The sequence below is a fragment of the Lontra canadensis genome, unplaced genomic scaffold (genome assembly GCF_010015895.1).
Source record: "Lontra canadensis isolate GAN:19392208 unplaced genomic scaffold, GSC_riverotter_1.0 scaffold3, whole genome shotgun sequence".
Classification (NCBI taxonomy): domain Eukaryota; kingdom Metazoa; phylum Chordata; class Mammalia; order Carnivora; family Mustelidae; genus Lontra; species Lontra canadensis.
Window position 1 is genome coordinate 52034223 of NW_022630997.1, and position 23486 is coordinate 52057708.

Below are 23486 nucleotides of genomic sequence, written 5' to 3' on the forward strand. Positions count from 1 at the left end.
CCTGTGATTATGGAGTACTCTGCGAACGCTCAGTTGTATGTTTGGTGGATATGGTGACATTTAGCTCGGGATGGACAACCTAGGTTGCATGGTCACGTGGGGACCTGTTTCAGCATTCAGTCTTCACCAGGACCGAGCGCAACACTGAGAATTATTTGATAAATAAAGAATAAATATTTTCAGAAGAGGGCATGACTTAGCTCTAAAATCCTACAGCTCTGCATTGTGATTACCTTACGGGGGTTTCTCAAAGCTCCATATAGGATCTCTAGCTGCCAGGCTGGCTGGGCATAAGGCCCAGATAGCACAACAGTCTACACCAGCGAGACACAGTCAAAATTGGCATACTGACAGGTTGTTACCTGGTAAACAGGTCAAAGCAGTACATTCAAATGCAATGTGTGTTACCTTTCAAATCTAAAGAAACCCACCAAAGGTTGTACCTTCTTAGTGATAAAGGTATAAAGTATAGCCATTTGTCTTCCATTCTTTAGGAAATACCACATTTCCCAGGCCACACAACCCTTAGAAATTTCACCAAAAAGACATGCCTTGAATTTCCATGTTGTTTCTCCTACCTCCAGTATGCAAGCATTTTACCGAGGCATCTAAAGAACTTGTTACTTGCTACTCACCTGGTCCACTCAGTGCGAGGCATCTGGTCATGGACTCACATGCCATCCTGTAGAAAATGGTGAGACGATCTTGGTCTCTGGGGGACAGACTATAGCCCCAAACCAGAATGTTGACACAGCTCTGAATGAAAATGATGAAGATATACTGCTGTCCCTAGCAGATAAGGCAAAATGCTTTTGATGTATTTTGTTATTCAGAACTGGGGTATGGGGGCAGACCCCATATTATTATCCAGACCCCATTATCCAGATCAGTGGCTGAGTCCCAGCTATTGTTCAAGCAGGGAGCCCACACCTGTAAGAGCTGTAGTTGTAACTGCAATCATCTGCAGCTGTTATTATTCCAGACTCATCTGTATTCTGTAGGGACCAGACAGATGAGTTGATGTTGATGTGAAATAAATCGATAGCCCGGCTGCTTTCAAGAGCTTGATGGTGGCGCCGGGTCCTTGCAATTACTTTGGGGATGCAGTATTAATCACTGTTTACTATTTGGGGGAAGCATATAACAGACAAGGACTTCCTCTTAGTCTATCCTATCATAAGCCTCCTACTCCAGTGGTTAGGATGCCATTGTGGGGGTATTGCCAGTAGCTAATTAGATCTGCTTCAACCATGCTTTTAGAGATTAACACAGTATGGTTTTGCAGACCTCTTAGGCCAGGTGTGATATGAACTTAGGTTAACATTCCATTTTCTACCTAAACTCCAAAGTCCCCACTCTAACTAATGGACCGCAGGAGCATTTAGAATCCTTAACAGGTTTGCATGGGCTCAGAGCCAGTGAAAAACAATTTCTAAAAATTTCGGGTATTTTACTTTATGTACTATGATTCACCCTGGTAAATGGCCATAGATTCCTTTGAAAAAAAGCTAGGTAATAGACTTTCAGTATGTAATTGTGCCAATGTTGTAAGATGCAGGCATCAGTTTGAAGGCCCTCCATTAATAGGGCCCTGTGAACTGGCTCAGATTAGAAAATGTGAATGAGACTATAACTGTCTATGACTTAGGTCTCTTGTAATCAAACAAATGGCTACCTATCTATTTCAGTCCAAGGTACATCATAATAAATCAGGTGCCCCCCAAGGTAAAACTAGTCTGAATACTGCTCTGGTCCTACCACTCCCTACAGTAACCACATCTACTTTGTCTCTGGACATTAAGTGCTGCCACTCTACTGCTCCCACTTCAGGCTCCCCTCATCCTCACTATAATTAAAGAGGAGAGTCTTTTTCAGTTATGGCATTTCCCACCATTATCTCTGAATTGCAGAAGACATCTATGGCAAAGCTTTCCAAGGGTACTTACTCTTTGTCTCATTTGCCTTAGTTATGAAGAGTCCAATGGCCCTTCTGAGAGAATACAGTGTAAGAGTGGGGAACAGGACACACATGATATATCCTTTCCAATATTCTAGACTCCTAAGCCTTTAGATTCATGCTTCTATGTTATATCAAGAATGTTCTAGCAACTCAACTTCATTTAATGTAAGTCATCATTGATTTCACTTAAAATCAACTAACTAGACCAAATAAAGCCACTCTCAGTTGCTTAAGTTAACATAATGAATATAGAAATTCTGATAAGTACCTCAAAAGAAAATGTTGGCCTGTTTCTAACTGGTCTACTAGGTTTGCCATCCATTCTCACACATATTCTCCAAGTTTCTGCCAATTTAAATCAGCCATGTCACAAAATTCTTTGGCATTTAACCTATCCCCTGTTAGTTAGACTTTGTAGTTGTTCCCCTATACCATGTTGGTTGCCAATCTAGAGATGGTGTGGGGTAGGGATGGGTCTTAAGAAAGATCAGCATCCCCTTCCAAAGTAATTGCCTAAGGTAAAGTTGTAATAGAATTGTCAAGCAAAGGGAAATCAAAAAAGCAGGAAGACCTAGTGGGATTTGGGGGATTTACCCATGCAAATTTCCCGATTCCAATTCTCAGGGTCTCCATCAATGCTATAATTTTTGTAAAAGATATCTATACTTACACAATCATTCAGCCATATGCAGAGTTACACTTTAACTGTAGTTTTAAGATATGTTAATACCACAATTACAAGAGATAATGTATTTTTTAGGACAGTCATAATTATGATTTTTCAATAGTCTAAACCTAAGAATTTAAAACCCCGAGCTTCTAAGTTCAGTTAAAATTTGCACTAGCCCTTTTCATTATTCTTACCTTAGTAATCAATTGTAATAGCCACTTGGTTTCCCAAAGACTTCCTCTCAAATAAACATTTCAATCCAAGTAAAAATATATGAAATAGATAAATATATATTTTGCCAGTGAATGTCTGAATCACCACTACCAGTTATCAATGCCCTTAAACCTAAGTGGACCACATTCCCATCTTTGAGAGTTTGTTTCCTGGAACTGCTTCTGGTACAAAATGCTTTCACAATAAGTGTTCAGTAAGAAAAACAGAAACCACTCTAGAAGGTATTAAGTGTTTATAAGACCTAATTAGGACATTAGGCTCTTATAAAATCATTGGAAGGGATATAAGACAGAAAGTCAGAGAAGGCCATCACTTGTTTTCAAGTTCTCTGCCAATTTTCAGGGAATCAGGATATTACTTCTCCCGTTCAGGCCAAGAACTCAAAAAGCTGCCAGAGACAGAAAAGATTGCCAAGTATTCTATTTGCTTTCCTTTATTTCTTGTTTCCTTGCAGTTATGTAGACACCATTGAAATGTGAGAATTTAGGTGCATCATTTCTGGGTTAGGAAAGAGAAAATCCTTCTAGTGGTCACAGCTGCCTACAGCACTGAAGTAACAGGTGACAGGTAATCTGGAGGTTGCTGCAAAATTTCATACCTGCCAAAACTAATGTAGGTTCCTGTTGTTGCAAAAAGCGTAACAGCCTCTGCTTCCCTCTGCCTTCCAAACTGTGTATGAGTAACTCACTGGCAGAAATAAATTGGGACTCAGTTAGCAGGAAATTCCGGGAAATAGTTTCAAAGCTTCTAGTCCCTGCTATATGGGGATACAAAGAAAACAGGCAAGGTGGTGCTGAGTACCAACAGACAGTCTGAAAGAATATATAAAGACAAAAACAGTAACTTAAAGATATAACCATAAAACAAGAAATGATAAAAAATGACAAAGATTTTTCAATAAATGAAAAACAAAATATGGAGAAATTTAAAAACATAAGAATTGAAATGGAAAACTAATGGGTAGATGAAATGGCAGAATAGATATAGCTAAAGGAACAGTTATTGAATGGGAAGAGAAGGTAAAAACTATATCCAGAATTCAACTCAGAGAGACAAAGTCATTGAATATGTGAAGAAGTTAAGAGGAAAGAGGATAGAATGAGAAGGACTAATCCATGTTCTCTCTAGTTTCCAGAAGTACATAAGTTAGAAAAGAAAATCGATCTTAAAAATAGTATTTGTTGAGACTTCCCTGATATCTCAATTGTTGAAAGAACCCAGTTCTCAAATTCAAGAAGCCCAAATAACCCCTGAACTATGAAATACAAGGAAATCCATAACTAGGCTCACTGTGGTAAAATTTCAGAACACTATACCAAAAACAAACAAAAAAGATCTTAAAAACAGCCGAAGAGAAAAGAAAGATCACCTCTCAAGAAAAAAAAAAAAAAAAAAAATAGAGTGACAACTGACTGCTGAATAGTAACAATTTCAATAAGAAGAGAATGGAATGATATCTTCAATGTACAGAGAGAAAAGGACTATCGACTTAGTATTCAGTATCCAATGAAACTCTCATGAATGAGAGAGAATAAAGTGATTTAGATAAATAAAAACCGAGTTTAATACAGAATGGGAATAGTGTGGATAACCTCCAAACAAATAGCAGAGGAAATAAGGATAAGAAAAACTCAATCCAAAGTGAAAGGCAAAAAGAGGGAAAAAAATTTAAAGCAAGACAAATAGGAATTATATTAAAAGATTGGGGTAGTAATACATATGTATAAGTCACCATATCATTATAAATAGTTTACACTCTCAAATCAAAAAGCAAGTAATCCGATCAGGAAAAAAAAAATCAGTTATATGTTATTTGGGTAAAGACATACACAAAACTTAAGGACAAGGAAGACTGAAAGTAATAGGGTAGAAAAGAGAACCAAGCAAATATCAACCAAAATTAGCTGCTTTTGCTCTATAAACATCAGAGAAAATTGACTTTAAGGCAAAAACTTTAACAGAGATAAGAAGGGCCATGTGTAATAATATAAGAATCAAGTCTTGGGGAAGGCATAAAATGCCAAATGTTTGTACCTAATAATATAGCCTTAAATAAATATAGACACTGACAGAACTAATAAGGTGTGGTTGATACGCACACTATTATAGTAAGTGATTTAGCACAGTTTTTTCAATAGTTGATAGATTACGGAGGCAAAATAAATTCAGGAGGGATATAGATAGTATATGAATAGTCAAATAAGTTAATTTTGTATGTATATGATATAAATAGGTATATCATTGCAGCCAACATTAGGACAATATACATAGTTTTAATTATATATAAATACTGATCATGTAATAGGCCATAAAGCTAGCATAACAAACTCCAAAGGACTGGTGTCAAAGCAGCACATATTCTAATTGGTATGTAACAAATTTACAACTGATTACAAAAGATAAATAGGGGGAAAAATCCTTTCAATTAGAAATTTTAAAAATACAATTTCAAGTACATATGGGCCAAAAAGAAAACATAATAAAATTAGAAAATACTTAGAATTGAAGATTATAAAAACATTTCACACTGAAATTTTTGGTATATAACTAAAGAGGTACTAAAAGGGAAAACTGTAGCCTTCAATGCTTATATTAGAAAGGAAGAAAACCTAAAACAATGAACTAAATTTCCGATTTAAGAAATTAGAAAAGCGGTAACAGAATAAATTTAAATAAAGTAGAAGATAAAACACAACAAAATTAAAATTAATGAAACATAAAAAGAAAAAGAACAATAAGAAGAAACAACAAAGGTAAGACTTTATTCCTTGAAGAAATTAATAAAACAATAAACTGGTAAGATAAACCAAGGACAAAAGAGAGAAGAACAAAGATAAGTTATTCTGAGAAACTTGAAAACTTAATTAAATTGATATTTTAGTAGGGAAAAATGCAGTATACCATTAACTGATAAAAGTCAAGGAACAAGGACCTGAATAATCCTATGACTGATACAAAACCAAATCATCAGTATAAAATCTTCTCACCAAAAGAACTAAAAATCTAAGCCCCGGCAGTTTTATACGCACATTGTAACAAATATTTAATTATGAATTAATTTCAAATTTTGCAGAAACTGTTCTGGAAAATAGAAAATCCTAATCTAGCTTTGATATCCAAATAATACAATGTCAACATAAGAAAGGAAACTTACAGACCAATCAGTCTCCACTTAAATGCAATAAAGTATATAAAAATAACATATACTAATCACATAGGATTTATTCCAGGAATTCAAGTTTAGTTAATATTATAACATAACATGATATAAGCTACTATACTTCTCTACATTAAGAGGCTAAAGCATAAAAACAGAATAAAATAAATCTTATTAGGTATAAAAGAAAACATCCCTTCAAATTTGCATGCGTTTGAGGGATACATAATTAAAAATAAAATCTCTTAGCAACCAAAACCTGAAAAGAACTATAATAACCTGGAATGGGTACATACCTAAAACCCATGCCAATCATCAGACTCAATAATAAAACATTAATATATGAGGATATTCCATGACCTTGAATAGGAAAAGAAACAAAAATGTACCAAGCATAAGACTATTGAAAAATGACTAAATTAACATTCTGATCTTCTGCTCATCCATACACACACACACACACACACACACACACACACACACCTGTGAGAAAATCAGAGAAGAGAAAGATCTTCTACCGGCTAATTTTAAAAAGAGAGAGAAAGAGAAAGAAAACTAATTCAATAGAAAGTAGCAATTAACATTTAGGGAGTCTCAAGTTAAGCTTGTAATCATGGAAGGTAAATTCAAACAAAAATGAAGTCTGCACACACATCCAGCAAAATGCCTAAAATTCAAAAGACTGACAATGCTTGGGACTGACAAGGAGGTGGATAAGAGCAACATTCACACCAGCTGGGGTGATGATAAATTAGTAAACTACTTCAGAAAACAATTTGCAATTACCCAGCAAAGTTAAATATACATTTTATAACATAGCAATTCCATGCACATGAGTGCGTGCTAGAGAAATTCTTGTGTATCTGCACCTAGAAAATGTATAAGAATGTTCATATCAACATTGTCATTGATAAAGTTAATACAAATATCCGAACCCACAAAATGGTGATCAACCCAGTATCCCAGTCCACCTCACCTCATGCACTGGGCATGGAGCCTACTTAAACAACAACAAAAATACATATTTCCTATTCTTCCCTTTCCCTTTTTGTACAAGGTGAGCACACAATACACAATATAACACAGAGATTCTGATTCAGGTATTTTTTATATACCAATGCACGCTAAGAGGAAAGCGAGTTTCTAAAGAAAAGTAAATATGTTACTTGTTTCCAAGGAGTTTCAATTTTAAGAAAAATTAAGAGGCTTAGGCTGTCGTCCTTTCTCTGCTACTAACTCTTCATGTGATTCTTGGAAAATCACACTATCAATCCATTTCTCAGTTTCCCCAAGTATACAAAAGAAAGGAGACTACAGGTTTCTAGAGTCCTATCCATCTCCAACAAAAAATGTCACAGTGTCTGAGTTGTGGGTGGTGAAGTACATCAATCTTGATTTAGACTGTGCAGAGATTCAGGATGTCACCCCAAAATATGGTCCTTTGGCATATTGATTATTTTGAATTAAAGGTACCTGAGAAACAGCCAATGTAAAAAGGATACTCTGACTCTCTTGTATCCTCCTGAAAGCAGGAGGTTAATCTGCCATGGAAAAGCTACCCTCTCTACCCAGGAGGGTAGAAGGCATCTGTATCACCAGGCAGGGAGTTTCGGGCTAATAAGCTATATGAACAAATCTTGTTACTTTTTCACCATTTTATTACCCCCAGCCCAAACTTCTTTGTTTTGTCAATTCTTCACAAATTTATTATTTTTGTCTAAAAGGTATCAAAGCTTCCTGCTTTGGGTCACTTCTTTGAGTCTCATACCTTTGTGAGGCTCCCCTACATACATATGCAATTAAAACAGTTTTTCTCTGGTTGATCTATCTTTTATTATGGGGAGGGGAGAAGTGTCACAGTCAAGAACCTAGAAAAACATTTTTCCTCCTCTACAATAGATCTGACAACTATTAGCAATGCCCCAACGTTTTAATCATGATGAGCTGATTTTTAATTTTTCCTCACTTTTCATGCCAACCCTTCAGAGGTAAAGTCTGTAGAAAAGAACTTTAGTTGACTCAAATATGGCATTAAGAAAGAAATGAGAATGAACATTTTGTTCATGTTTAGGGCAGTTTCTTTTTATGAAAGACTATTGAATGTTTTATCTGCTGGAGTCATTACCGGTATGTTTAAAAATGACTATTAGGGCACAAAGTACTAAAATAATCTATTCTAAGGACTTCAGACAGGATGCCCAGTAATAATCAGCATTAGGCTGATATATGAATAAATATTACAATGACGCAAAATAAGGAGAAAGATGGTGTGTTTAGCTCAAGTAGATTCAAGGAGTTGATGACCAATGTTGGAAATTTTTAGAAGCAATATAAGTGGTCATTTGGTAAACAAAATAAGTACATTTCTTGTGGTTGATTCTCTTTAATAGAAGTATATACTTTAATATTATTTCCAATAACACTTCTGTGAACATAATAGGTCTATTAGATCTCAAATCTGAAATTCTCTGGGTTATGGAACTACAGAGGGACCTTGCCTTCAAGGGTTTTATAACTGGTTTGGAAAAACACATCAAAGCACAGTAATAACCTCATGCTGTATGATTATATATCCACTCAACTTCCTTTTCTCTCTCTTATTCCCTCTTTCTCATAAGATTTCCATGTGAATAGAAAAAAATTATATTGAGCTGCAAGTTGTCACCTAATATTTTAGGATCTATAGCTTTTCAAATATTTTTAATCCATTATTATTCCTATTTTCTGTCATCAAGAAATTGGAAATAATAGGTTCTCTCTTCAAGATATCAGACATGTGCTTTTTAGATTTAGTATTAGGAAAACATGGGAATATTTAAGATGAAAATAATTCTACAGAGAATGAATGCCAAGAGAAAATGCTTCCCTTTCTTTTGTTGGGAGAACATTACTAGATTAGAAATAATCATTCTGGGGCACCTGGGTGCCTCAGTGGGTTAAAGCCTCTGCATTTGGCTCAGGTCATGATCCCAGGGTCCTGGGATCGAGCCCCACATCAGGCTCTCTGCTTCAGCAGGGAGCCTGCTTCCCCCTAAAACCCCTGTCTCTCTCTGCCTGCTTCTCTGCCTACTTGTGATCTGTCTGTCATATAAATAAATAAAATCTTAAAAAAAAAAAGAAATAATCATTCTTCCACCAAAAGTTATTTCTTGCTTTAGCTCATTCTGTGTTCAGTTTATGCTGTTATAGTTTCATAATAGTTTTTTTTTTTTTCTGGTAATATTCCATTTGATCAGGTGGAAATCTAGGACCCTTGACCTGTGTTGGGAACCCATGCTGGGGAAGGATGAGATATTTGCACTGCTCAGAGCTGAGGGTACAACTACAAATACTGTATAACACACAGATTCATTCATTTAAAGACATCAGACAGTTGCTGAATTAAAGAAGACAAGAACGACTAAATCTCTCAAATAGAAAGAATTTCAGCTCTCCAGCAATCTACAGCCACCTTTTCCTTTGGGACATATGCAGGTTCTCAGAGATTGGCAATCTGAGTTTTTCCCAGATAGCTGTGGGAAAGAAAAACCAGCAGAGATTTTAATGGTCTTGTGGGGCTACAAAGATGTAATTAAAGTCTTAAGGGACCTCAAACACACAGTCTTTCAAGACATTGTCTAATTTCTGAGGCTATGAGGGCAGGTTATTTAAAAGCTAATCATAAAACTTCTGAAACCCAAAATAAGATTTTTTTTTTCATGGACTTTTGGAGCTAAGGAGACAAAGAGTAGACTTTAGAACTTGGAAGTTAGGCCAAAACCTCTGAAAATTAGATTGACGTTTTCCACTGTTTCATAATGCTGAAGAGACAAAGATTAGATCCTGCTAGGAATAGGGAGGCCAGTGAACACACCACCATTCATTCAGTTGAAAACCCTGAAAGACAACACTTCAGTAACAAATCAGAGGCATACTAAACCTTACCAAAACTGAAAGTCATTCTCAACTCAGTTCAATGTCTGATTGGTTTAAGATTGGGACTGAATCAATCCCAATTTCATCTGCCTAGCAGAGGAAAAGATGAATCCACTGTGAAGGAAGAAGAAGTCATATGGAAGTACATATTTTTTAATATACAATGACCAGCATTCAATAAAAAATTTCCAGACTTGCTGTGAGTCAGGACCATATTATGAAAACCACAAGTAAAAGCATTCAGTAGAAATAGAATCAGACATAGATTTTGCAGTGAGTAGACAAGGACTTTAAAAAAACTATGATTTATATGTTCAAGAATACAGAGAAAATAAATGTTTTAGAGAAAATAAATTTTAAAATGGAGAATTTTTCAGAGAAGTATTATCTCTAAAAAAGGATCAAATGAAAATTTCAGAATTTTGAATTACATATGATATTATGTGTTTAGTAGAGATTAGACACAGAAGACAGGATTAATGAACTGGAAGACTGACCAATAGAAAATATCCAAAGTGAAGCACAGAGAAAACAGGAATGGAAAGTAATAGAAAAAGCACAAGAGATATGTGGGGCATGGTGAAAAGGTATTAATACATATAATAAGGAGTCCTAGAAGGATAAGAGAAAATGAAGCAGAAATCATATTTGAAGATGTAATGGCCAAGAAGTTTCCCAATTTGAAAAATGATACCAACATACAAATTCATGAAATTCTGGCACAGATTCAAGAATAAACCATCAGGGGTGCCTGGGTGGCTCAGTGGGTTAAAGCCTCTGCCTTCGGCTCAGGTCATGATCCCAGCGTCCTGGGTTCGAGCTCCACATCGGGCTCTCTGCTCGGCAGGGAGCCTGCTTCCCTTCCTCTCTCTCTGCCTGCCTCTCTGCCTGCCTCTCTGCCTACTTGTGATCTCTGTCTGTCAAATAAATAATTAAAATCTTAAAAAAAAAAGAATAAACCATCAGCAACATAAATATAAAGAAAACCATTATCGAGGCATATCATGATTAAACAGCTTTAAACCAAAAGGCGAGGCAAGGGAAAGAATCTAGCTACATGGTGAAGGCCAGAAACTTGGGGAAGGCTGTCTGAATAACAACAACAAAACGAGGATGACTTCCTGGATGATCCAGGGCGGTACACCTGGCAGGCTCTTTCAGAGACGGAGGTGAACGCTCTTGAGAATAGTACAGGATAATCTCGAGCTTCATTCTTAGTTCTCTTGTGTTAAGAAACCTAAAAACAATGATAAAATCCCGAGCAAATTTTTGCCCTAATTTATTTGAATCACAACCAGTTTTCTCTCTATTATCTCTAATAAATAATTTATAGAATTTATTCTTTGAGAAACACTCCAAGTTTCAGGAAGTGCTTGCTTTTTGCTGGATATCCTGAAGATCAAGGACTATGATCCCTGACTTTCTCAGCCAGGAGTCCAGCCTTGGAAAATTTGAGCCAAAGAAGGGAAGATCCAGAGTATATGAGTATTGCCTAGGGGCACTTTCTCCCCTTCTCTCTCTCTTTACAAGAGTCAATCAGAAATTAGAATAAAGGAAGGTGAGAAATGGGCCAGTAATTGCATATTAAATTGCTCTCCACATATTTCTATACCTCTGATTATGACCCACTTCTCTATATGCAAATGAACCATCCAGAAATCCTATTAAAATGCAGATTCCAATTCAGTAGCTCTGGGGAGGGACCTGGGATTCTGCATTTCTAACAAACACCTAAGCGATACTAGAAACTGTTGGTCCACGGATGATTTTAAGAAACAAGGTTTTAGGTAAATTCAAAAATAACCTAAAAATTGGCCACTCCAGCTGTTAACTGTGAACTGCTTTAGGACAGAGTGCTTTAAGATAAGTGCTTGAAGTTCTCCTAAGGAGAGAGAGGGGTGTCCGGTGTTTATACTTTTAAAGTGTTTACTAAAGTATATCCTGAATATTAACTATTGTAGCTGCAAAAGTATGCATGTTCCCTAGAAGTAAACGGTTCCATGGTCAGAGAAGTTTGGGAAGAATTTGTATACTTTTTTCCCCTCTAGGAGATTTATAATGCACATTTGCATTTTAATGATTCTGAGCCATCTGTAGTGGGAAAATATATTTAACCTGATAATTCATTTATTTAACTATTAACATTCTGAGAAAATGGTGTTCCATGAAACTAACTTTGGGAAAGGCAGCCATACACAGCAGTAGGTTTCAAGCTCTGGTGTGTATCGGAATTAGCTGGAGAGCTGATAGAGAACACAGATGCCAGGGCTTGCTGAAATAGGATAGGTATTGGGCCTTTGTATTTTCACCAAATTCCCCAGATGATCATGATTCCCACCAATGTTTGAGAATCTCTGCTATAGAGCAATCTCAGAAGAGTTCATTACCATCTGGGGACACAGGCTACCTGTGAGCCCAGTTTCCACCTTGCAGAAGCCTATGCTATGTGGGGGAGGACCAGCATCAGCTATCAACTACCACCATCTTAGAAAGAACACTCAGATCGCATGGGGCACCCCAAAGATTCCTCTCTCTATTCTACATGCTGGAGGGATTCTTCCAAGTCTCTTTTTTTCAGTCAACAGAGAGGGAGCTATTCCTTAGCCCTGTTCTAAATCGGATCTTCTGAGAAGGGTTTGCTCTAGAACCAATTCATTTGTCCATTGAACGAGTCTTCATTAATCAGCATTTTGGCAGTATTCAGTGAAAAAGACAGGCCAGGCACTCCCATGAGGCAAGGGTAGGGGGGCAGACAATAAACAAGTAAACAAATAATTTCAGATAGTAACCCTTGTCATGAAGAAGATAAACAGTGTCACAGGACAGGGAATGAGGCAGGATTCTGTTTATACATTGTGGTTCTGGAACACTACAAAAGCTGTAAGGCCAGTCAAGGTAATTTGGATACCATTCCAGAGGCCAACAGTGACTGAGATTGGCCTTGATGGTTCAGAAAACTTCACCAGCCACCTCAGATATATGTGGTCAGAAGGCAGTCTATATCCCTTTTAACTATTACAGTGATTGGTTTTTACAGAATCCTCAGTGATTACTGGTGAATGGCTGGTTGGATAGATGGATTGTTGGATACGTTCTTAATTCTAGTGATTTTGACAGACAGGCAAACATGGCTTGTATTTCCCATAGGTGAAATAACCTTATTTCCCAGGTCTCACTGGTCCTGGGCCTTCTCCCTCTGTGGCTCTGCTCAGACTCCCAAAATGCTCTCCTTTCTTCTGCCACCCCCAATCCTACTCAGCTTTCAAATGCCACTTCCTCTTTGATCCTCCCCAGCTGGAAGAAAATGTACTTTCTCACTGTTCTCCCCCCCACCTTTTTTTTAAACATAGCTGATGCTCACATACTCTGCAAACACTCCCTCTGAAGACTCACTCTGTGCCAGCTCCTACACCTGGCATTGGGGGGACATACTGTGGATAAAAGGCATAGACATGGCCTCTTGTTCATGGAATAACGGGCTAGTGGGGGAGGCAGGTGTGAGTCAAGGAATCACACTATGAAGTCTAAAGGGGCACCTGGGATTCGTCCTACAGAGAAGAGGCACATGGTGTTCTAAGAGTTACAAGGCTGCCTTGGGGAAGTGACAATTGACCTGGAATCTGAAGGCTAAGTAGAAATTAACCAGGTTGAGAAGAAAAAGAAGGGCATTCCAGGCACCCGGCCGGCCTAACCTGTCATAACTGTTGTATAGGGGGAGAGCAGAGTAATGGAGAGGTTCTGGAGGGAAGCCAGTGGCTAGCGAGGCGCAAGTCAGCACTGAGGGGCTAGAGGAAATCGGAAAGGCAGGCCAGAGCGAGAGCACAAAGGCAAACTTCGGGCTTTGTTCTGTGTCCAACTGCAACCCCTCTCATTTGCCCTGCCCATCCCCCCACCTCACACCTCTCTGTGTTTCTGCTAGGGTGTCCCTCCCCTAATAGGAATCCTGGTTCCCTTCACCAGCCCTTTGTTTAGGATTATATAAGTGTAAGGACCTATTTAGCCAGAGCGACTCCATCTTGGTTAAAAGCCATTTTGTTGTTTGTGCAGTAAACTTTAACTGACCCTGCCCCCTCCCCCTCAGAGAAACTTACTTAGAAGCAAGTCTGGGAAATCAGTAAAATATGGTCAGCTAGTTCCTAATAACAGAGCCCAGAATACAAGGCCAGGTTGGCCAGTCCCTGATAACAGAGCCCAGAATACAAGGACGAGTCAGGCCAGGTGGAGACATCCAGTCAGTAAAAGCACACATATTGTCTCCCTAACCACCAAAGAATGTAAACCCCGCCTTTTGGGCACCAAACTTGAGCGCCAATTCTGACCAGAGTAATAGGTTAGTTCAAACAGCTACTATAGGGTAAACTTAATTCAACGGGCCACCTGCGTGTGACCTAACATGACCATGCAATGTTACAATCTCATTGGCCACCTATGTGTGGCCAGGCTTTTGCTCTATAAAAGGTAGTCTGTGAGCCTGGGCGGGGTCGCCCTTTTCGGAGGCGGCCCTGACCGGTCAGTCTGACTTCTAATGCTTAGCATAGAATAGAGCTTTGCATAATTTTCACCTTGTCTCAGTCTTGTTCCCCTGGCCAGTCTAACTTCTAATACTTATCATAAAAGAAAGCTTTAAATAACTTTCACTTTGTCTCAGTCTCGTTTCGTTTAATAACGGACCTAGCAATAAGAAATTTCAGCTATGATCTCAAGTTATAGGTAGACTTAAATAGGAATAAAATCAAAAGGGTGCATTCTTGAGAACGAGAGAAAAGGCTACCCTGCCTTGAACAAACACAAGGGATTGAGATCTAGAAATCAGCTGTTTCTCTATGATACATCCAATCAGGTAAATGTAGTGCCCCTCTCGCCAGTCTGCAAACTACCGATTCGAGGTGTCCAAAAATGTGTGCCCTAAACTCTTGACAGATCTGAAACTCTGAAATTCCTTACCAAGCTAGGGTGTTTCTGTTATAAGGAAGGCATCTAGAGATTACAAAGTGGTGGAATTTATATTCCCCCACAGCAGTTTGCATTAAAGAGGTGCAATTATTTATTTATTTATTTTTTAAAGATTTTGTTTCTTTAACAGAGAGAGAGAGAGATCACAAGTAGGCAGAGAGGCAGGCAGGGTTGGGGGGGAAGCAGGCTCCCTACTGAGCAGAGAGCCTGATGCGGGGCTCCATCCCAGGACCTTGAGATCATGACCTGAGCCGAAGGCAGAGGCTTTAACCCCACTGAGTCACCCATGCGCTCCTAAAAAGGTACAATTATTGATAACAAATATAAAACTGAATTGTAGGACATTGGGAACAATTGTGTGATCAACAAATACACAGACTTAGGGCCATTTTCTGGGACTCTTGTCAAAGAGATGGCACAGTGGTGAAAAGAGCACAGGCTGAGATTCAGGAAGATGGTATTTTGGATCTCATTCTGGCTCTGTCATGAAGGAGCTCTTGGGCCCTGGACAACATTTCTCAATAATTATAAGCCCCACCTTCATTGTAAAATATGGTGAAGTCACGTTCTTAAGTATCATCAGGAAGCAAAAATCAAGTATCATCAAAACCACCTGAAAAATGCTTGAGAAAGGCATGATATTGGAGCCTGATATACCACATGTCATCTCTAAGTCCAATGTTTCCCTCCTCCCCCAGCACTGGACAGCACTGCTGTTGACTCAACTGAACACCAGGAGAATTAACTGGCTTGCATTTGGGAGCCACACTGTACCAAGAGACAGCCATACTGTCTCTTGAAACACCGAAACCACGTGAGGTAAGATCCTTCCCAAGAAGTACATGGTCCCGACTGAGGCAACAGGGCCAGGTGTCCCTCTCCCATTTCCCCTGATAATGTTTCTGCACATACTAAGAGAAGAAAATGATACCTCCTCATGCCTACCCACCTCCAATGCATTTCATGAGGTTAGCTGTGGAAACACGTCACAGGAAAATTCACAAAGTCCACGTCAGTGGAGTAAAATTTCCAAAACCAGTTTGTCACGTCCACATTGTTTGACGCAGCCAACATTTACAATAATGTGATATCCATACTTATGACAGAATCCCAGGGCTGGATGTTATTTGAAGACTCCCGGTCCAATTCCCTACCCAAAGTAGAGTCCCAACCACAAAGGAGGGAACTTGCACAGAGACAGGGAGCTAGCTCACTCTTCACGAGATGACCTCCTCCGCATTGCACTTAGACATGTTTTATCGAATGACTTAATGTCTGCTTCTGTAGAACTCTCATTGACTGATTTTCATAGTGCCTTGCGTACCCACACAAAATAAGTATCCTTGAATGAGACAGTACTTCAGATATTCAGAGATAGCGATCATGTCTCCTCTTCCCACAGGACATGGGTATCAAAGCTCCCATTCACCATCCCCCACACCTGCCTCCACATTTACAAAACTTACCAGTGTCCCCACTACAGCGTGGGCAGGAGAGCCAGGCCTGCCTGTATGTGAGGTTCCTCTCTGAGAAAAGCTCATTTCTTGGAATGGCTTAGAAGGTCTTAGAAAAATGTCTACAAATGTAGAGTAAAAACAGCATAGTGCTACAGATTAAAGATGCTCTTCTTCTTCTTTTTTTTTTTTTTTAAGATTTATTTATTTGAGAGAGAGAGAGAGAGAGAGAGAGAGAGTGTCGAGGGGAAGGGCAGCAGGAGAGGGAGAGAGACTCTCAAGGCAGACCACGCTGCTGAGGGCAGAGCCCGACACAGGGCTCAATCTCACAATCCTGACCCCAAAATCAAGAGTCTGACCCTCAACCAACAGTGCTACCCAGGCATCCCAAGTCTGTCTTAAATGAAAATTTCAGATGTGTCCATTTTATTAATATAGAACATGGACAGAAAAGAATGGGAAAAAAAAAGAAAAAAATTCACCAGCTTAATTATACATACACACACACAATTCAGTGTCTAAAGCTCCCCGTTGTTTAAATTTTGAAATGTTTCCAGGGTTTGTGTTTGGTCCTGCATGTATGCCATCTCCAGAACTCATTTTTTAAGGATCCAGCCTAAACAGAATTAAGATACTGGGATTTATTTATGTTTTCTAATGCCCAGAGATAATTGAGAATGTTACAGTTATTTTTCAAGAACACTATATGACCTGGTGAATCCATCAACTTTAACACAAGTAAGTGTAAGAACAGACTAAGGTTATCTCCTTAAAAGCTCTAACAGCTCCTAAACAAATGGCATCCCCTAAATTTTCCCAATTCCATGGCTCTTAAAGGACAAATGGCTAAGTAACTTACTAGTGATATACAGTAGTTCTGTTATCTATTGTAATCACTCTCTGGGTCTTACAATGACTGAGATGTATGGCCTATATAAGCTGGGATGTACACTGTGAAATCTGTCCATGGTTTTTGCTAAGAGTTGCCAAGTTTAAAAATAGAGTGTAGGAAAATTACTCATAGTGTGGAGGAAGATGGGAGAAAAGCACAAATGGGCTTTTAATGAGGACTTCTCAGTGTGAACATATGTAAAAAGAACTTTTAGATACAGGCATTGTGATAAATAAAAACGATCCAGCTAAGTTCTCAAGAAAGCTTTATAGGTACAAGATCATGGTGATTTTATGTACGGTGAACAGCTTATTCATGAAAAACCATTTTGTTCACTGTTCAACAGACCAGCACACTTGGCTTCCCAGAAACATTTCAACTAGACAAAACATACCAACACATTAGTCATAAATATAGCTTTATTATTATAATATTTATTTCATAATCTAAAAACTTTTTCTTTTCAATTCTGGGAAAAGAACATTCCAGATTCCATAAAACTGATCTACCCTGCAGAATGCTAGAAAACAGTGTCTTAGCAACCTGAACTTTGCAGTTGAAAATCTATAACCTAGTTTGGGAATAAAAGAATGAAAGACGAGTTCAAAGAAAAATTTCTTCCTTACAAAACAGATAATAAAATTAGATCCATTCTTCAGTTTAGCCTTGAACATGTTTTCCCAGGAACTTTGGTAATTTCTCCAAAAATCAACTCGCAGGTTGACTGGCCATGTGGACAAAAAATATATATATATATTTAAAAATAAGACCCAAGTGGGACATGGTACATGGCCCGGGCCATGGCATGTAAGTGAAATATCCCCTAAAGTGAGCCAGCTCCCACGTTCAACAGCAAATTTATGTCTCTAAGGAAGCACAACATATATAATGCAGTGCCTTGTATGAAGGTCAGAATTTAGTTGGAATTAAAAAGAATTTTTTAATATAATCTTAAAAGTCATTTGTCTTGTGTAATGTACATCGAGTAGATATGACATTATGGTGCTTTCTGAAGATCACAGAGTACCACTGTCAAAGAGAGCTGTCATGCCCTCAAGGCATATTAAATTAAAACTGGAAATGTAGGTTATGTTAAATAAAACGAAAAAAATCTGGCTCTACCGCCTTTAAAAACAAGCTGTTGTCATTGTACACACGTGTTACAGGACAAAGGGCATGCAATACAACTAACGAGTCAATTTTTTAGTATGTAAAAGGCTAGAGTGCAATCATGGTATAAATGTCAATAATATATAACTTTGGAGGAGATGAACTCTCCAAATAAACAATAATTGTAACACTACAATTTTTACAATGTTAGCCAAAAACAGTGATATTCACTTCACAGCAATGTTTTTTTCCCACTTGATAGTTGCCTATACACCAGACGAATGGCTCACCCCCGTGAGCCAGATGTCAAAGTGAAGGTTCAAAAAACAACATTTTCACTATGATAGGTTCAAAATGTTTGTATAATGATAAGTTACACTTTTCAACTTACTGGCATTTTAAGTAACTGCATTATACCTATTTTTAATGCATTGCTAATCTGATGTTTATTGCAATAACAATCATTCTACTAATGTTAATTAGGTTACAGTTTTAATTTTCAAAGTAAGAGAATTCAGCTTACATGAACTAATGTATATAGTTTAAAAACCACCCACCACAGACACATACCTTTTGCATGAGTATTTAAAAATAAATTATTAATATACCTGACATATATATTTTGTGTTATATATATATACATATATATATGTATATGTATACATTTGTGGACATAACTACTCTTTTTTCCAGAAGGGTGTCAGCACTTGTAAACTCTGAAGACCTGATGATATTGTTAACGTTAAAAAAAAAAAAGTTTAACATGGAAATTCATTCTTGAAGAGAACCATAAAGCAGGAGGCCCTTCACAGATGGTTCTTTGTGGAAACGAAGGCTATTTTAGGGAGGGACAGGAGAACAGTCTCAGACTGTAGATCCCACATGCACTGTTTCAGAAACTACTTTAGAAAGCAGTGTCCAGTGAAAGCTTCAAACACCTGGTTGAAAGGTAAGGACGTATATTTAGTCATCAAAGGGCACAGAAGCAGCAGGAGGTGGAAAAGTGAGGCCTGCAAGGGAACAGTCATGTCCACAGCCCACAGTGGCTGCTGCTACTCCCAGGGAAGCAGGGAAGGGCTGAGTCACGTCTCCAGCATTGCCAGGCCCTGGCTCACGGGGCACTAGACGTGCCATCCGGTGCTGTTTCAGCCCTTCAGACCCGGAACCGCTGATGGGTGTTCATCAAAGAGTTTCGTGGTTGGAAGGTTTTGATGGGGTTCTCCGTCCCAGCCACAGGGGCTTTGAAGACAGAGGCTGCAGCTTGGTCTCGGGGTACAGAACACTCAGCTGAAGGAGAGAGCAGAGGCACCCCCAAATCAGAAAAAAACACGCATCCAGAGAAACAACAAACCTGAATCAAACAAACTAGAAATGAGAACTGAAGTCGAAGGAGACGAATCCCGGAAGCCACCCAAACACTGGAATCTTAATTAACCACAATAGTTGGGGAAACAGGAATCCTTATTTTGGAAACTTTCAAATTAATTGAAGGCAAAGTTAAAAACAAGTAAAAATATTACTGTTGCACTGCTCTTAAGAGAACTTTGCATTCCTATTCTTTGTCCCACAATTTAGAGAGCAGCAGACACAGAAGACTTTTTTCCTAGTGCCCGACATCTGGTGTGGCCCTGGGCCTCGGCTGAATCACCCCCACACAGAACCCCAGATGCAGAAACTACTGGAGAGTGGTCTGTTTATTTTACAAGTTGGAGCTTTCTTTTAACTAAAATTTTGGAATAAGCCAGTTTTGTTTGTTTTGTTTTGTTTTTTCCAATTCTTTCTGTAACCTGCCTCTTGGTTCTAAAAGGAGCCTGTAATAAATTTCTGGTTCCCCAAGATTCCCATTTGTTAAATTCTGGTTAATCCAGGTGCCTGTTCGGCCACGAAATAAACGTGTTCTGCCCTTCTTTTTTCTAATGTGTCTCATTGTGGGATGTACCCCAAAAGGCATTACCGTTGGCCCCCAGAGCAACGTTCTGCAAAGCCCGCCGATGACTCTTTCAGATGATGTTCACAATTGCTGTTGGCTTTTTTTTGGCCATTTTGGGCCTGATGTTGCCCTTCCGGCTAAACCCCAGAGGCTCCCCTTTCTTCGACGGTCTGCAGAGTTCTCTTGGGGACTCAGCCTGTTCATGAATGGATTTAGCAGGCTGCATGCTGGCTCTGTCATCCTTGGCTTTTCTCAGGTAGCTCCTTCCTTTTGGATGGAAGTGGGTCTTGAGATCAGCGTGGTTACATGCAGGATGTGGGTGCCCTCTACTTCTACAGACGGTTGAGCAGACGAAGATGAGCAGAAAGAAAGATTTTGTTTAGAACCTTAAAAGGAAAAGAAGAGGAAAAAAAAAAAAAACAAACACCATCCACGGCACAATTACTCCCGCACACCGGAGTGGTAGAAATGCTGCCAGTAAGTCAAACAGGAATTGGTATTTTTCTTTCAAAAAGTCCTGTGGCTTTCATGAAATAATCTCATGATGGCAAATTCTCAGGGAGATGTTACTAGTTCTCTTACCACTGACAAAACTGAGTCCCCCAAAATGGAAGGGACTCCCTGGAATAATACATACGGTTGGTCTATGGAAAAGATGAGACCAGAATCCAAACCCCTGACTCAGTGACTGTATATAGCAGTATTAGTCATGCAGCAATCATAAAGTATGTGATTATGTGATTCCCAGCATAAATTTATACATATATTTATATTATGTATATCTAACGTGGAATATATACTATATTAATACTACTATAGAGCTATGATGATTATACTATACCTCAGTAAGAGAAAGTCACACTATAGAATACTGTAAAAATACTGGGTACTAACATACTGCCAGAAACTAATAGGCTATTAGCATAGTTAAAAGTTGTAACCACAATTTACAAAATTAGGTTCCCAGGCAGGTGCATGTTCATCGGAAACTCTCAAATCCATTTAGAATACAGATATTATATTAAAAAAAAATGTAACAGGAAAGTACATCATGCAAACATAATCAAATGGTCCAAGTATAAAAAGATATACATACAGACATTTGGGTTTCCTATTTGAGGAGATATCTGTAAGCTGAAGGAAAACAAATAAGAAAAAATATTACTTCGCTTAAAGGTTGGATTTGGCTTTAAGAATCTTTCTTGCTTGTATTTTTAAGAAAGCGTTCCCATTAAGGAAGCCAGGAACTATTATCAGTAGCACGGCCCGTTGCACCTTCCGGAACGGCAGGGAGCGCGAACGTCTTGTGCCCAGCCTCAGCTTCCTCAGGGAGCCTCTGTGGCTCCTTGTTCTGAGATTTCCAAGAAGCCCATTACCGGTCCATCTAAAAAATTTCAGAATGTCAAAGAGCCCTCTCACAGAGCAACATTTGAAGAAACATATTTTTTAATACTAGAATGATGCGCCATTATTTCTTGATTAATTCAGGCGGCATGTGCAGCTAATTTACTACAGCTGCGCTTGGTCACAGTGTATCAACTAAAGGGAAAATTGGCATCAAATGTTTATTGCCTAAAATACATCATTTCTAAAGTGAGAGCATATGAAGACCAACTCCACAACGGTCCCTGGGGCCATCTATCATCGAGACTATTTTCCACTCCCAATGAAGTGTCTGCATGCCCTTTTGTGGCTGGGCTCAAATATCACTGGCAGAACAAATTGAGAACTATCATTTTGTGAGCCAGATGCCACCATTCCCTTCAGAGGCAAACCCAGTGTATCCCCAGCCTTCATTCCTGACCTCCCTCATGGAGGCTTTGCAGAAAGAAATGCTGTCACAGCGGCAGGCAGAGACCCACAGAAGAAGAGAATGATAAAGAAAATGTGCAGAAAGGGCCACCTTGGTGTTGGGGCCCAGTGTGGCCAAGACACGAGTCTTATCATATTCAAATAATCAGAGAAACCAAGGTCAGCATAACAGGGTCACTCCCCCGAGTCCCCTGTCTGCAGTCAGAAGCATATCAGAAAGAAGCTTTCCTAAACAAACCTCGGAGGGTCATGGCCCCAGGAAGGCAAGACCAGATTCCTGGCTTCTGCTTTCTGACTCAATCAAAAGTAAGCTTTGCCACTGACCCTGTTCATACTGGCTGGATTCAACAGGAGATTAATAGGGTGGACAGAAAAAGGCATCTTCCTTGCAGGAAGGTCTTGACATTATGCAATACACAAAGAAGGCTGGACAGATGGCTCAGGCTGGCAGGTTCTGGGAAACCCGAAGGTTTTAGCATTTCCATCTTTCTGCCATGGCCCCACTACCACTAGTAAGGGTTTCTCAGCTCAGCTCCTCGAATGGACTTTAGTATTTGTATAAACTATTAAAAAAAAAAAAAGCTTACAGAGTTTTTCTTCCTTTAAATTGCTTCCTTCTTTCTAAAGCTATTCTTAAGGCATAGCAATTTTTTTTCACTTTACTGTATATATGTATGTAAGCATACAGTTTGATGATATGTTGCATATATATATAGAATACTCTTTGGAATTTTGTGTAAAGTTAAGTGTGTGTGTGTGTGTGTGTGTGTGTATTTACATGCATATGCATATCTTCTTCCCTGGGGAAAAGGCCAAAGATGTTATCTAATTCAAAGTGGTCCCTGACTTCCGAAATGTTTTAAGAACCAAAACCTTGGTGCCCATGAATGTCACTGATGGACCCTGCTGGGACCTCGGGAAACTACAGGAGTTTACTGTGTATTACAGAAAGGGAAATGCACAAATAAATATGGGTAGAGATGAGCCATCAACCTCACATATACACAGATACGTAAGTATCATAACTTGTGCAGGTCTCATCTGCCACACACTGGACAAAATACTGGCTATATAAAACCACCTCAATTAACCCTCAAAACAACCCTATGAGGTAACCATTTTCATCCCCATCCTACAGATAGAGAAAGTAAGGCCAAAAAGTTAAGTAGCTGGTTTGAAGCCTCAATGATTCACCAGTTTCAGAGCTGGACTTCAAACCCAAGTTAGCACATTCCACGTCCAAGCAAGACTTCACGCTGCTCAGCCTCCTTAGGGACTGTGTGTTTGTGGAAGAGCAAGTCTGTACCCAAAAAGTTAAATGGAATCCGTGGCTGGATCCGAATCTCTCCAGTGATCCTACAGATCATGAGGCTTGGCTGGAGGTGGGGCCTGCTACCAC

The 23486-nt window shown here is 38.9% G+C and overlaps 1 protein-coding gene across 3 annotated transcripts in view; it reads right to left on the minus strand.

Moving 5' to 3' along the window:
* Nucleotides 1-19582: 19582 nt before the first annotated feature.
* ZNF365 (zinc finger protein 365) overlaps nt 19583-23486 on the minus strand; it is a 51605-nt gene continuing 47701 nt past the window's right edge. For 2 of the 3 annotated variants that reach the window (XM_032842278.1, XM_032842261.1), the window contains exons 4-5: nt 21372-21409; nt 20107-20607 (exon numbers count right to left, since the gene is read on the minus strand). In XM_032842278.1, the coding sequence (XP_032698169.1) occupies nt 20346-20607; nt 21372-21409 (300 nt within the window). In that variant the 3' untranslated portion in view covers nt 20107-20345. Of the gene's footprint in view, nt 19633-20106; nt 20608-21371; nt 21410-23486 lie in introns of those variants that run through there. The other variant, XM_032842267.1, reaches the window with a different exon arrangement.